The 16839-nt window shown below is 33.1% G+C and overlaps 1 protein-coding gene across 1 annotated transcript in view; it reads right to left on the bottom strand.

Moving 5' to 3' along the window:
• Positions 1-16839, bottom strand: part of LOC149805304 (uncharacterized) — a 113722-nt gene that overhangs the window by 29998 nt on the left and 66885 nt on the right. Inside the window, exons 18-23 of the mRNA XM_089933962.1 lie at positions 16634-16832; positions 13740-13857; positions 11687-11853; positions 9299-9470; positions 4354-4518; positions 124-303 (exon numbers count right to left, since the gene is read on the bottom strand). Of these exons, the coding sequence (XP_089790088.1) occupies positions 124-303; positions 4354-4518; positions 9299-9470; positions 11687-11853; positions 13740-13857; positions 16634-16832 (1001 nt within the window). The remainder of the gene's footprint in view (positions 1-123; positions 304-4353; positions 4519-9298; positions 9471-11686; positions 11854-13739; positions 13858-16633; positions 16833-16839) is intronic.

The raw sequence follows: 16839 nt of genomic DNA, 5'->3' as shown, positions 1-16839 counted from the left end.
GTCTGCATAGTACTCAGTTAATGGACTGGAAGGCCTCTTACCAAGAACAGCTGTATTGTGCAATTTTATCAGATCAAACAAATGAAACAACCTTGATATTATCAAGACAAAGGATTGACCAACCTTGTACACAAGCTTCATGTCATCACATTCTTGTACCCACTTAGGTGCTTCAACAAATTTAGACTCAAGGAAGTTTGTAGGGTCAACAGCTCCTCCATCTCTCACAACTGCCAAATGAATGTGATTCATTCCAGTACAGGGTGACTTTGTTGCAGTTCCTATTTTGTCTCCTTTACCAACCTGAATAGTATACAAAAACTACACTTAGTCTAGCTGTCACATGCATCAACCTTTATTTACACAAGTACAGGGTTGGGGGGTTGGGTTCAAATAAATATACTCTACATGTATCACCTGTGAATAGGAATGGCCAGGACAAACAGCTACTGGTTCACACAAATTTATTAATGGCTCTCTGAAAATAATAAGTGACATAAATAGAAATGGCAAATCAGACATGGGAATTTGAAAGGGAGCTTATAAAAGAGATTGAAATCAAAAAGAAAACTAGTAGCTGAAGACCCTGTGTTAACTACCATTCCAAATCAGTTTCCATGTGTCATGACAAAGGATTGACTTATGCTGAAAATAAACATCAAGTCAACACCACATTCCTATACTTTGATGTTTGAACTTTTATATCACATATGTAAAAAATACAGAAAACTAACCTGAAGCTCTTGTCCTCATACTAAAGGCTTCATTTATTTCTTCTTTATTTTGAACAGATCTAGCAATTATATACATAACAGACACTTAAATATTAAACTAGATGCTAAATGCTCAAAATTACGAAAAGATACTTCTTACTGAAGTTAGTAGAAAATTAAATTATCAAGTTCAAGGCTAGTAGTAATGCTGTAATAAACATTCCATTACAAATACAGAGAACAGATCAATATGTACCCTAACTGACATGTACTCAAGCTAAAACATACCCAAACCAAAACATACCCAAGTCAAAATGTACCCAAACTGAAATGTACCCAAACCAAAACATACCAAAAAGTAAAAATGTACTCAAGTCAAAACATACCCAAATTAAAAACCTACCCAACCCAATTAAAGCAAGAGGTCCTGCCCTTTACTGTTAAGTTTTACAAGTTGAAAGTGATTCTCATGAAGTTGTTAATAAACATAGATGTTTTTGGAGTATAGTAATATGATTGTCAGCAAGAATGCTTTGTGATCATATTTAGCTTTCCCATCAAGATCAAAGCATTGCATATGTAAAAGTTTTCACAGTGACAAAATCATGTATACACAACTCAGTCACTGTGATAATTAACTGCTCCTGACATTATAAAAAAACACACTAAACATAGAAAGAACAGAGAAGCAACATAAATTCAACTGGATTTATGCAGGGATTTTTTGCATACGAGTCAGCACATATTTCTAGTTCACTTGTCAATAAGTGGAAAATCTGATTAATGTAATAATTGCATTTTATAGAACTTCCATGCAAAGAGATGCAAGAGGACATAATGCAAGAAAATTGTCAGCCAGTGAGCTTTTTTTGATAATTAGCATCTCTGCCAAATGTTACTTTGGATTTGGGTTGATTTCAGATCATCTGATTAATCTAAAAGTCTGTAGGAATAATGGATTTTAATGCAGCTAGATGTTTTATATTGCTAATTAAAATCAATAGTATTTAACAAATCAAGATGCTGAAGAAAATTATTCCTAATAATTGATGCTTTTGTGAGTAAACTACACAATGGAAAAATGAAAATGAATGACATGAAAATAAAGCAAAATACTCAATGGAAAATTAATGTAATGGAAATAAAGAAACGATGTAAATTATTCAATGTTTTTAATTTTTTAATTTAAAAGTAAATCAAAAGAAGTTTTTAATCATCAGATGTTACATATCTGTTTGTATTGTAAAATAGAAAACAGAATTAGTTTTCAAAACTGATGCTAATAATTGTTTGACTTGGGTAAGTTTCAGTTTGGATATGTTTTGACTTGTGTATGTTTCAGCTTGTGTACAATTTGACTGTAAACTGAATCACACAACTTTGCAAAGTAGGGCAAAAATCTGATTGTACTGCCCTCATGCTATTTTACTGCCTGGAGCAAAGATAACATTGCTACCTTCTTAGCCAAATCAAAGGAGCAAATTGTATATGTACTCAGCATGTGATGATGCATGACAAATTCCACTACCTGTTTAGCTGACTAACATCACTACCTCCTGAGACCTGCACATCCTGTGCCTTTATTTGCCTATAAGATTAATTTACTGACTGAAACAAATTTGTAAAATGCTTTCAATGAACTCAATAGATTGTGAAATGTGAACAATTTAAAGCTGGATATCAACATTTAAAAAGGAAATTTACCATTGAACATTGAAGCACATCATCTTGTCATCATCACATAAGTTTGAGTTTTATCGTCTTGTCCATTAAAAAAATGATCACAAGATTTTCATGAAGGAAATGTCAAAGTCCTAAGGTATCATCTGATTGGTTTACATACAGCTTCTTAAATATTTCATTTAAAAAAGAAATTTAAAAATGGTTTTTAAGTAAAATAGCATTAATATCACTTTAACTGACAAGACATTACAAACAAGCTGATTAGGAATTTCATTTTCAGTTTGTCCAGATATTACTACAACACAAAATTTGTTTGAAAACTGCAAGACTGAAAACTAAAGAAATTCACAAATATTTCAACTCAGAATATTGTATTTGATATATTCAGGACAAGGATTCTGGCTTTGCTCATTGTACAAAAGTAGACCTGCCAACCCTGACGAGTCTGTCTCAGTAAAGCAGTTGATTTTCTTCTGTAAGATTGACCAGTTTTCAGTAAGGTGTAACAAAATATCAATAACAGCTATTGTAAAGCTGGAAAATGTAATTAAAAGTTTGACGCATCAATGATAAACATTATGTTCAACTGAAAAGTTTGTAAAGTACGCGTAGACTTTATTCACTACTAGTACAGTTGCACAAACTCTAGTTCCAAACCCTATGCAGCTCAATGGCTTCTTGCTATCTCCCAACTTTACATAATTAATGGAAATTCTTTTCACATGACAACAGCAATCATATCTCCACCACGAGACATCCTCAAATTGGCATGTGATGTTCAATAAACTAATTGTGCCCTTTCCAGCTTTTATTCACAAGAATCTGAATACTCCATTTATTCTTCTGTGTTGATTATTAACACTTTTCTAGAAGCTTATTTTCCCTATCGTCTTAAACATGCATTGCTTTCTGAATGCCATTTTAAAAATTCTATAATCAACAATTTGATCGTACAGATGCTTTGCATGAATTAACAGGTGCAGTTTAAAGCGTTTGGGGTGCTGCTGTAAAGTTAGTCTGGTTCTCTGACTAATTTTACTCATTCTAAGATGAACCCTTGATCCAAATAAAACATAGATGAACCAATTATCTGGATTTTTTGGCAACGATCAATTTTTCTGTAATTTTTGCTAGTATACCATAAGTCTGTATTTTAAGGGTAATTTTCGTAAGACTTATGGCAAAATCATAAACTTTGGCAGGTCTGTAAAAGTTCTGGCAAAAAACAATAACCATGTAAACCCGAGATGCTAGCTAAAATTACTAATCATGGTTCTCTTTCTAAATTATATTATTTTTGCAATAATTTTAGTTGTAATTATGTTTTAATAAATTCTTTCATTTATATTTGTTTTGCATATTGTTACAGATTTAGATAACATAAAATAAATATTGCCAACACCAACACCAACAATATCATCAAAAAATCATGAAGGATACATTTTAAAACATAGTATACTGTTCTTCCCCTTGTGTTCATTTGACTTAACTAATATCTATTATATCCATTTACTTTTTTCTGCATTTTCTTTCTATTCTTAATAACCACAATTAAAAACATTTATTGAAAATTTGCCTGGTATTCAGAGCGACACTGACATAGTAAATAATAAAAGAAATCAAGCAAAGCACACTGATACTATGCAATTCATTTTTTATTATTTATCCTGACAGACTTTAACAGATTGTCATCCATTCATCTAATGTGCATCCATAAATACATAGCTGAAATAAAAGTGCACATATGAAATTATTTTCTTACCAAAACCATGGCTCCATGTTATTTCATACTCATGTACTTTCTGTAATGTCTGACCTAACTTGAGCCAAGTTCAAGGGAGGGTACCAAATCATCACATAAAGTGTATTCTACTCTACTATTATTTGATAATTAATCATTTTGAATCTAACCATCCTACTCTGCTGCTTCCATTGTTTGCGGTAAGCCACCACTTACATAGAATTTTGTGTAGGAAGCATCATTTGGGTGCTGAATTCTGTCATCTGGGGCAACATTTGTCAACACAATGACACTACCAAGAGCTAGGTCTGGAGAATCTATAATCTTTATCTCATCTGGTTTTTCTGACAGTATAGCTACACCAGAAAATGGTGCAACAACCTGTAAAATAAAAATAAGCAAATTTAGTAACTTTCATTAAGTTATTGTAACCCCTGCCTACCTTGATGAGGTCATAAAATACACAATAGGGAAATGTGACTAAGGTCTTGAACACCTTAGCGAAAAGGTTGATGGATAAACATGAAAAGCAAATATGTTTTATACACAATTCAGATTATGGCATTAGAGCAAAAGTAAAGTGACCATAAGCCTAAAGATAAAGTCTTGACTGTGTTAAATATGATACCATCAAACTGAGAATCACAAGTGTTCATCTCTCAACATCACATAACTTTTATGATATATAGCAGAAACATAATAGACCTTAAAATATTGACCTGTGACATCGACCTTAATGCCAAATTTCATTCTATTATCCCAAACAGCTCCTAAGTGAGAAAGCTGAAGGATAAAATGTGAATAAGACCTGAAGTACTGACCTGTGACCTTGACCTAGAAAAAGACTACAAAATGACATGCAGCACACCTTCTAGTAACGATATATAATTTTATCACAACACAGACCTTCTTTTCAAATGGGTTGAAAATTATAGAGCAGAAAGAAAAGCGTAATAAAAAAATTGAACATATATGAAGACATTCATTAGTAAGAAACCATATATACTCACATATCAGCTCATCTGCAGAGAAGCCAACCACCCAAACTTTATAGGTATGAACCCTAAAAAGTCCATGGCCTGCATTAAAGCTGACACAAGTCCTATACGATGTCACACAATGCACACATTAAATTCTAAATGCCTTTATTTAGGCAAAGTTAGGCTGTGTCAGAAAATGTTACATGTATCTCTCTCGGAGTTGGCATGTATGATTACAGTAGCTTGTATGTTTGAACATGCACTGAATGAAGTACGTTCTGCTGAATAAAGTACATCTCTTGGATTTGAATATTGGGCACCACTGCAGTAAACTTTAATGATAATCCAAAATACAATAATGATGTTTCTGAAATAAGGTTAAAAAAATTATGCTAATACCATAAAAACTGAGCTGTAGTTTGCTTTGATGTAAGTGACCATACACTATGTTTTAAAAAACTATGGTAATCATCCTAACTTTTTGAGTGAATTGAATGCTAATTTTTTGAGTGAAAGGCAATTTCTCATCAAAGTACTGGTACATAGCCAGTTTAACGGTTTTAATGATTAACTGGCCTCTATTGCTGTTGGAAAGCAAAATACAAATCTGCCAATTATAAACAAAGGAGACACCAAAACATCCAGCTTTCCAATGTGTGAAAAATTATGATTTTGTTCAGCCAAAACACAAAACAAAAATAACTGACAAAGATCTTATTCGATTTATGTTCAGAATATAAGCCTTCATTATTACCATTCTTTCATGAACATGTAACATTTATGCTGGTTATATGCATTGTACAATTAGACATGTGTTCCTTTTCATAAAGATTATTATCTCAATTTATAGCATCCCTTATATCACTGAAAAATAGTAACTCAAGAGCACATGGATCAATGTAAATGAAACAGCTATTAATGACTAGCTGAAATGTTATCTGGAAGAATGTGATTTAGTCAAAATAATGAACAAAGCAAAACCTGCATTTAATGTTTTTGGGAATAAACAAGGATTTAAGTGATGCTGAGCATGATTTTCACTGTGTAAGTGCTGTACATTATATTACAGCCTGGTCTCCAGGGTAAACTTGAAACAGCCCATGAATTATGAAGTCTCTATTTACCTTTAATTAATCTTGTGTTGGAAAAATCATAAAATAAGCACATGCTAAATAATAACAAATTCAATTATAACAGTTTATAACGGTTTAGTCAGTGTTTGAATGCTGATGTTCTTTTTATATGCATATAAGTCATAGGACACAGAAAAAATATTTTTTCATGTCTCAAGATTTTCAGCCATTATGGCAGTCAACAAAAAGGCTTAAGAACTTTCAAGTTGAGACCTTGGCCTGCAGATAAGCTGACACCCCAAATTTCAGGCCGTAATTTTTTCTACATTATTTGGCTTATACACGAGTATATATGGTAATGATCCCCAAGTGCAACATGAGTTGCAAATGATGACATATTGGTATATAAAGATGCATTTCTAAATCTCAACCAGCAGTTAAGTTACAGAGTCAAGAGGAAGTGTCTTGGAAAATTAAAAAAATGAGCTGTAACCTTGACCTTGAAGATAGTACAACCACCCTCAATATGGTACACAAACACATGCTAATGACATTTTGTAAGTATATCAAGTTTCCCGCTGGTTCAAAAGTTACAGAGTGGAAGGAAAAGTATGCTCCCCTAGCCTACCAAAATGCCTGTTATATTCAAATGAAAAGCTCTGTTGAAGATTTCATATAAAGGAAATTCATTTTTGTTTTGTTTTTGCGGGTTTAATGCCATTTTTCAGCATGTGACAGGCTATACATCATGGCTAGATTATTTGGAAGAATTTAATAACCATTGACCTCAGTGAAAGCCACTAGCAAGCTTTATCACATACCCAGAATAGCCAAGCCTGAAACTCAAAACCCACACAAAGGTGAGATGTGCAAATGATCTGCAAAGGCAAGTGCCTTAGACCACTCAGACATCCAGGTTCATGCTGTAGACTATTTCATAAAGAAACATATTCGAAATGCAATTTTAAGATGTGCATTCTATCAAGAGTATTACATTAAATCTCAATAATATCATCTGATAAAAGTCTCATCAGAAATTTGGCCTTTACATTAGTTCCCACGCTTTTCTAAATATAAATTTCCAGGTTTTTTCCAGGATGAAATTAATTTTTTCAAGGTTAACATATGACCATTACTGAATGGAATTAAAAAGCATTTTGGATTATAAAACATGCATTTTCCGAATATGAAGATGTTTCTCTTTCAAGACGATCCAAAACATGTATGTCAGAAAAGATAATCATGTAAAGAACCACAAAATGAATCACACAAAACAAATTTGACTATATTCCTATACATTGGCAATTAAAGTCATTTCAGTGTACAGAATACAAATTCTAACTTTGCTGACCTGCATTATGTTGCTGTTGAAACAACATAATGAACATAAATTATTTTGTTCCCTTTCAAACTTTTAATTACAAAGAATTCTAGATCAATATATGTGCAAGTTATAAACATTTCTTATCACAGTATGAAAAAAAAAACAACAATAAATTCAATGTATTAGAATCTTATCTTGTAATGAAACAAAGTTTAACCCTGAATTTATGTGTGCCAATAAAATCTCAAACAAGAATTTTCAACCAGCCTAAACTCCTTAAGACGATTTGGTTAAAAATTCCATCATTTAAAGACATTTACAAAAGGGTTGATTTAAATTTTAACAAAGACCTTCAAAATTATATATTGTTGTATAAACAAGGAATGAATTTTCTGTAAAATCAACTTGTGTTCTTGAAGTTCAAGAAACCAGTCCCAAAACCTGTATGGATACATGGGCTCTTATCGTTTTGTAATATATAATAAAATGGATGACAATTTCCCATTTCACCTGCATTCTATTTAAGATCTGAAACCAATGCTTCAAGCTACATGTCACTGTAATAGATTCACACCAAAGTTCAGCTCAGAGATTCAAAATTTTTATAATCCGGGTTTCCTACAAATATTCCAACCCCATTTTTCATATTTGGACATTTAGGATGGAGTGTGGGTTCAGAGCAATTATATATAAAAAAAAATTGGAATCTGCTGCCACCCTAAGATAGCTTACCAGGTGGCAGAGCAAATTTAAACTATGTTATATCGACTTATACCTGCAGGAAATTGATAGGAAAATTTTTTATTTTCTCAAAAATGGCAAGTATTATAATCGTTATGTCTTTAATCCACTGACAGACTAGATGAAACTTGGCATAGATGAAACCTGACCCGGTACTCGCCATTTGCGTTAATAGTCACATGACTTCACTACTCTCAGACACTGACATCAGAAGTCCAATAGTCATGCGATATCAACAACTGATGATGGATGGATGAATGAATATACAAAGTGATAAAAACATTAAAAAAATCACCAATTATAATTTGGTGAATAGTATTAGGCACAGTTTCACAATTAGTCTATTATGTGTATCAAATTTTATGGAGATATTTAAACAGTTTTGCATTTTGACCTAGAAATGAACATATGAATTATTCTAGGATGTTCAGATAAAACAGTAAAAATACTACAACCTAAGAACTGTGAATAGCCAAAGGAACATTTCAACCAATAGTTTATTCTGTGTATCAACTGCTAGAGAGATATCCTGAAAAGTTCTGGAGTTATAGTATGCACCAGAAAAAAGTGTAATGGCCAAAGAGAATGATGAACACCCATCTCTATAAAACCTGCTGATTTCACTGGATGGGATAATACTTAAATCAGGCTTGATACAGTGAGTTTTTTTCACTCAACTGACCTCAGACATAAATGTCTGCCATTAATATGCAGGATCAAGAATATCGAACTTCTGTGATTAATGGTTCCCAATCACATCTGGATGCAAACTTATGGCCTGTGATGATACTAAACAAAAGTTTGAATAATATTTTTCTGTGGTGATACTGACCATAACACCAGCATAAAAAATACTGCCAAAATAATTGAGCTAAGTTTAAAACTTTTCATTGGTGAGATCTAAATTTTGTTTAAAATTTTATCTCATAAAGCTTGATTTGGGATTATGTCAGTAATCTAAAATGAAGACAAATTCTGTCTTGAGTTCACTGTTAAGCTCTATGGCCAGGATGACAAAGGTGAAAATAATGGTATATACTTACATCTCTTCCTTCCACAATCTCTACATCAACTCCACCATGCTCATATTGGTTTAGACCAGGAAAAGTACCATCCTTACTGCAGCCACCACCACTAACTCGTATGTCTCGTGGAAAATCTTTGTGACACTTTGGACCAAAAATTTTATCCACTAATGACCTTGCTTCTTCATACCTACAAATATGGAAAGTAAGGCACTGATTTAAGGAATACAGCATGAATTTTCTGATACTGATTTAGTCTGTCTTATACCTGCCATGCCAATAAGAAAAATCCAAAATTAACATCTAATTATTTTCACAGTTCAAGTGAAATAATACACACTTATAGTGACATAATATGTACCACAACTAAGTATCTTCAAGTGAACCTCATATGATTACAAGATCAAGACCAAAAATGTAACCTTGGCTTAGCTACAATAAAGAGATGGACACAGAAACTCACATACAAATTTAGTGAAGTACTTTAGGGATTCATGGTAAATTTTCAAGTGAGCTGCTGTGCAAAATAACCAAAAGGAAACAACACAAAACCTTCAAATTTACACTTTTCTTTAGAGAATTTTCTTTTACTTAAGAAAATAACTCCACAAGAAATATACATTTCATTGAAATGAGGCTGTTGCATCCAAACTTGGGAGTCCAGCCATAGAAACAGGATTTGTCATTGTTATTCTTTAAGTCCTTGCAAAGCTATAGTTTAGTACTCTAACCATTTATTTCTATTTAAAATATGTACAATGTTAGGATAGCATACAGTTCTAGAACCAAATTAAATCTGATACTTTCTTGTGTATATATCAAGAAGACTTGAATAGATGTGTTTGCCACATGTGACGAACAGGTCAAAGGTTTTGACCAGTATGTGTTCTAAGAATAACGTATATGGTACATTATTCACCCACAATGCTGTAAATAGCATCATTACACTTTTATGTAAAACTCTCTTTCATTGAATGGTTTCACAGATACCAAAAGACATAGTACCAATTTAACTCATGCACACCTGCCATATTCCCAAACAGTGTTGTATTGCTTTTTGGTGGTTATGCACATTGTCTCCACTCACCCCTGTGAGTGGAGACACTCCACTCACCCCTGTGGAGTGGAGTGAGTGGAGACAATGTGCATAACCACCAAAAAGCAACATTTTCCAATGGAAAACATGTTACCTTATCACACAAGCCTATAAAAACTGCTGTAAATTCAAATTTGAAATTATACATGTTTCTATTTTAAAAAATCATATCTTAAAAATATAAAAAATAACAAAGTTTGTATGCTTAGTTTGTGTCCAAATTATTAAAACATGCACAGGTGCCCACACTCACATAAGCAAAACAACACAGACATTAAATTTAAAAAAATACATCGGGTTTCTGTCTTTAAATCGCCTTGACAGTGGACAGTGGAACATAGTCTTAATAAGATGCAGCCTTTGCAGCTCTCAATAGTTCAGTAGAGAGTCTACAGATAATGCAAGTGTCATTTGTGTTCAAATTTTGTGCCAATTAGAGATGGGATGGAACTGTTTTTCAAACCTAATTGAAGATCTTGCTAAATTTATCTTAGCACATAAATTAATTTTTCTTTGTCTGCATTACTGTGAGGAAGTGTCAAACATCCTGGATGTCATACACACCAAAATGACTAATGTAGATACAGCATTTGCAGGTAAGTACAGCTCTCAAATTTTTCACTTGTAGATAGCCTCCCCTTAACTGAAAAATGATGTGATGTATTGTAAACTATTCCACTTATGGTGTTGGAATTCATCAGAATAATGTTTTCAAGGACTCAAATGGGGGAAAAAGAAAGATGTGGAGATATTAGTTTGATATCTGGGTATTTAAATCATTGTGCTGCATGAAACTTTCTATTCTTTCTTCCCCAGTGATGTTCCATTTGGCTGCTATGTTCCCATATGATTTTAAGCATATAGAAAGGTACTCATTTTCTTCAAATGTATCTGGCAGTGAGGGTCAAAGAAAAATAAATTTACAAGTTACCAAGGAACAGAACTTGTGATAAAGTTTTCCTACCAAGGAAAATCACTTTTAAATATTTTACTGCAAGAATCACATAGCAAATAACAGAGAAAAAGATATCATAATTGAAAGTGTTAATTTTCAGTAAAAACAAAAATTGAGAAACTCTACTAAAATCTGAGATGTTGGCATATCTACACAAGAACAGCACATGCCTTTCACCTTGATCTACAGTCTGGTACAAAAAGGAACATCATGCCAGCATGAGTATTGTCTTATTGCCACAAAATTCCATGTTCTCTGCATATCCAAAGATAAAAAAAACACTATGCCTACAATTGTGCCTTTGTAAATACTTATTTTAAGTTGTTAAAGTTTGTTAGCTGTCAAGATGTTTTACCCATTCTTCAAGAGTGACCAGGCTTCCTTGATGTCTTTCACAAGATTAAACAGCTTGAAAAACTGCTTTAGGAATTCTCCACCCAGGTCCTGGACATCATTAAAAGGATGCAAAATATCGTATGTGATGGACTTTAGCTCTTCAATAATCTGTCTCCTCAGGTCCTCCTGTAGTGGATAATGAGACAAATTTCAGAAGACTCATTAAATTTGAATATGACCTGGTAACTTCCACCTGTGTTGCTGGCTTCATGAATAATAATATTAACAATAATAAAAATAATAATGAGAATCTTTTTTTAAAGATGGTGGCACAATTAGTTGCATGGAACTAATCCTCCTTGTGAACCTCTATTAATTATATGTATATTTCCATACACAATTTTAAAAAAGCTCATACGGACATAATAAACATAATTTGTTTAAGAACATGCTTAATCTAGGTACATTGTGTATATACAGTACAAAACTAGCAACATAACAAAGTGGAAGGTTTTGTTAAATCAAACCATTTCTACCCATCATCCATTTAATTAGATTATAATTAAATGCATTTATATTTTGTACTTTCTCTGATTTCATTTGGAATCTATTCCAAATTAGTGGTCCCTAATACTGAAATGTTTCTTAAAGAGTTCTTTATTTGGTTTTGAAGTGGAAAGGTGGTTATCTGAAATTAATCTTAAATGGAAGTGTTGCCTTGTTTTCTAATATGATATAGTTCATTGAGATATAATGGGGCTATTTTGTTTGAAACAGACACCAATGATTTTTTTTCAAAATATGTGTTCACTGACTGTTAACATTTTAATATCATTCATTGCACTTAGGATGTTTTCAGCATTATCAAGGACAAGTCTACAAGCTCTATTTTTGCAAATGGACTAATTTGCAATTATTCTTGACAGAAGTATTTCCCCAAATAGCATTACAGTAGTCTATGTAAGATTGTATATAGCTGTTATAATATACAAACCTATGTTTAATTGATAGACATGGCCTTATCTTGGTTAATAGCCACATACATAAATTGGCTTTATGACATACCATATATATTTGCTTAGAAGACAATTTGACTAAGTTGACACCCCATTGCAGGGCTACAAAAAGCAAATCTCTATAACCCTCCTAAACATTGAGGTGCTTTTTTGCAGTTCAAATCCATCTGCAAGGGGTGACATGTGGCTGCTCAGTCAGAGTTGCACTTGGGGAAAATTTTCAAGTCAAACTGGATAGATGGATAGACAAAGAGATAGGCAAGCAAAAGCTAATGTAAAATAAATACATTTGTATCACTGGGGTGAATATGTACAAATAAACTGACAACTTCTATTTTGTCCATCTTCATGTAATGAAATCCATAATGCTTAATATTTAATCTATTTATATAATAAATCCATGCATTTAATTATATGTCATATAAGGGTAAAAAATGGTAATCCTGCACAATGCAATTCACTATATCATTTAATGTATTAATTCTCAAAGTATGATAATAAGCAAAGTAATGTCCATACTTTTGTTATTCACACTGTCTAATATCTTCTGGTTTAAATCTCAAAAATTCATCATCATCAAGAGTTACCAAATAAAGTTCTGAATTCATCATCCTCTGTCATCCAGTCATCAATAACATAATCTGACTAGAATTCCTCGTCTCATTATCTTGAATGAAATCGCTAAAAAGTTCATTATCCTCTTTCCCATCCACTGCATTTGAAATACCACATTTCTTAAATCTGACATATATCATTTGGAATTTCTTCCTATTTATTACACACCCACCGAGATACTAACTCAACCCCTTGACACTTTACATTTCCTGCCTTTGCAAATTCTTTGTGTCCATCTACAATCTATTTGTGTCACTATTTATGCAACATTTGCCTTGAACGGCTTGTTTAGGTAAGCATATCATGGTTGTAGTAGTGATATGGTACCACCAGAGATCAAAGCAAACTCCCTATTTGCATAAGGGCTTTCCATTATTTGAATTTTGTTAGGTGTCTGGCACCATCATCTAGAACTGACTTTTTTTTGCACCAGTCACACACCTGATTCTTTGACACATCAAATTCATGTTCTGCATTAATACTGTTGTCTTTCTCTGAAATGTCTATAACCTTTAACTTAAATGAACCATCATACACATTACATTTTCTTTTGCCCATACTGGATGAAAGTACCTAAGTTTAGAAGTTTGCAATCTATATGTAAGTGACAAAAGTACACTGTAATTGACAGAACAATGACTATTCATAAACCATTATTTATGTAGAGGTTGAGCTTGTGGTCTGTAAGTGACACTTTGCTCATACAGTATTTGAAATCACATCAAAGGACTACCACAGCAAAATAGGCGTCAGTTGGGAGGTATAGACTTTGCAGAGAAAAACAAGAGTGCTACTGATTGTCCACTGTGGAAAACAAAGCAGAGCTGCTTTTACATGCAAAAGGATTAGGGCTGGAATTATCTAATTAGCAGCTCTATCAAAACATTCTGAATCTCACTGCTGCCTGCGTGGGTTCGAGTCTCAGATTCAGCCAATGTCGGTATGTGAGAAAGCTTGCCAGTAGCTTCTCGTTGGTCAGTGGTTCTTTCCAGGGTTTTCCCGAGTTCTTCCTGCACCATTAATACTGGCCGCCATGTATAGCCTATCGTGTGCTGAAAAATGGCGTTAAACACTACAACAACAACAACAACATTAAAACATTCTGAATTGAGAAAACAACATAAGTTTGCTTTTGCGAGTTAAGAAAGTAATATCAGATTTTAATTTTTGTATATCTCACTAAAAAGATGACCCTACTCTGCAATTATCAACTTTTTAGTGAAAATGGTTGACATATAATCATGTATATATGGTATGACCTAAATGTCATCATTCCATTGCAAATTGTGTCCACCATCACTCCATGGATTTTGTCATGGGAAACCATTTGTAGACAAAATTTCATTCAACTTATGATTCAAATGGTTATTTCCCAACTTTGATTTCTTTTGTTGGGTGTTAATCATTAATATTTTAGCCTTGTCTGTAATTACTTCCATTCTCTTTTCCTTACACCAAGAACCTATTCTAAGTACAGATATCTGAAGGGGTATCACTAAGTCTGATTTTAGCTGTGTGAAATCTGAAGCAGTGGTGCCCTCTGCATACAGGTCAGCAGATGAATACAGTTGCCTATTTTCTCTAGCTAATTATTTGTCAAAATGAGAAAGAGTAGTGGGCTTCGCATTGATCCCTTTGGTACTTGACATGTGACTTTGAAAAACTGCCATTTATTTTGATATACAGTTTCTCTTTGTAAGATCTGATGTAAATCAATCAATTGTAAAATTGTAATGTTAATAAATGTTCAGTTTATAAGAATATCATGATCAACAAGGTCAAAGGCTTTCATCACCAAGCATGATATCAACTAATTTCCTTTGATATATTAGGCAGTAATCCCTCTGTTAGGAAGACTAAAGTTGTCTCACAGAACCCTGATTTGATAGGTATATTAAACCATTGTTGTAAACATGTTTTCAAGTAATTTGGACAAGGTAAGTTAGGCATGGGTCTGTAGTTATTGACATCTTTCTTGACTGACTTGTGAATGCAGGCAACTTTTGCTATATCCATGTCTGGGGTGGATATGCTTTGATTACATATGTCACTTATGCTATTTGCAGTGGCCCTCAGGCCTCCAATATTATCTTGGTCTGTTGCTATGACTGTCTCAATAGTTTGCAAAAATTGTATAACTTTTCATCTGATATTGTGGTGAACAAATTCTTTTGTGTCAGCTTGAGTATTTTCTAAACAGAAATTTCTTAGGTCATAATGACTGAAGTTTACAATGAGTTCTTTAATTTTGAAAGCTATAGTGACATGAACTTCATTGCATGTATTCAGTATTTCAATATCCTGATCAAAAACTGGGCCTTCCATGCTAAGTTGTTGGGTTTGGATGAACTTGTGGAATATTTATTTGCACCTAGCAAGTTTAAACTTTCCACATAGAATTCTTATTGCAATTATTTTTTTGGCACTAACTAATATTGATTTTTCTTTGCCCCATTTAACATTTTAATGACTTTATTTCTCCATGTTTTGTAATCTGCTTGTTGATTGGCAGATTTCAAATAATCATGGGTTTTCAAAGCCTCTAGAAAGTCAAGAGTTAACTGGTCAGGATGAAGTCCCATTTTACTCTGTGTTTCCAAAAGTACAGGTTTCTCTGCCACTTGCAAAAGAAGTTGGGTCCATATAGCCAGAGCATCATCCACATCATCAAAGTTAACGTAGATACTCTACTCCAAGGAACAATACTGAGATCTTCCAGACATTTGCCTTCATCATAATGTTTAAATGACCTATATGTTTTGGATTTTACAGCTTTTATTAAGCTGGATTTTCAGGTAAGGAAAATAGAGAAGTGATCACTGAACCTACTCATGGAATATGTATTTTTTCACATTTTCTTCCATACTTGTATCTATTACAAGTTCTGGAGTGGTCAGTTTCTCATGTTGGTTGATCCATTAATTGGTTCAGACAAAATGTTTCTATGACATTCAACCAATTTCTGTTGATCTGATTCTTCATCTCTGTTGACATTTTCCAATGTATACATTTTCATTAAATTTCTAGACCTAATATTTCATTCAAGTAAATATTACTAGGAGGGTCAAACAAGGAGTTAAGATCCACCTTGACATTTATACAATTTCTTGAAACATGAATGTAGTTACTGTTTAAACATTCACAATCACATAAGGAACCTCAACTTTCAAAAGATCCATCACAGTTATTCGTTTGAGAGATAAAATGTTTAACCAAGGTCCCAAAAGTAACAACATGGGCATCATCATCATCCAGTACAGTTCCCAAGGCTTGTCTTGAAACAGCTGAGAAATTATGTTATAAACAGGGCAATATCTTTATAGCCAATTGCCTACTGCATCTTTTGCTCCAATAAACTTTCATGGTACTTTGCCTTGTGTTCATATTCCAGATAGTCATGCATTGAACTTTTCCTTGTGTCTGCATGAATCTTAGCCATTCCCAGGTTCACAGAAATTGTAACACCTCCTGGCTTGTCTGGTTCACTGCAAGTGTTATCTTGGTCCCTGTTATATCTCTGTTTAATGTATTTGCCTTCAAG

The sequence above is a fragment of the Sinohyriopsis cumingii genome, chromosome 2, assembly GCF_028554795.1.
Source record: "Sinohyriopsis cumingii isolate HCF-2022 chromosome 2, ASM2855479v2, whole genome shotgun sequence".
In the NCBI taxonomy this organism is placed as follows: Eukaryota; Metazoa; Mollusca; class Bivalvia; order Unionida; family Unionidae; genus Sinohyriopsis; species Sinohyriopsis cumingii.
This window is presented reverse-complemented; position numbering and strand designations above follow the sequence as displayed.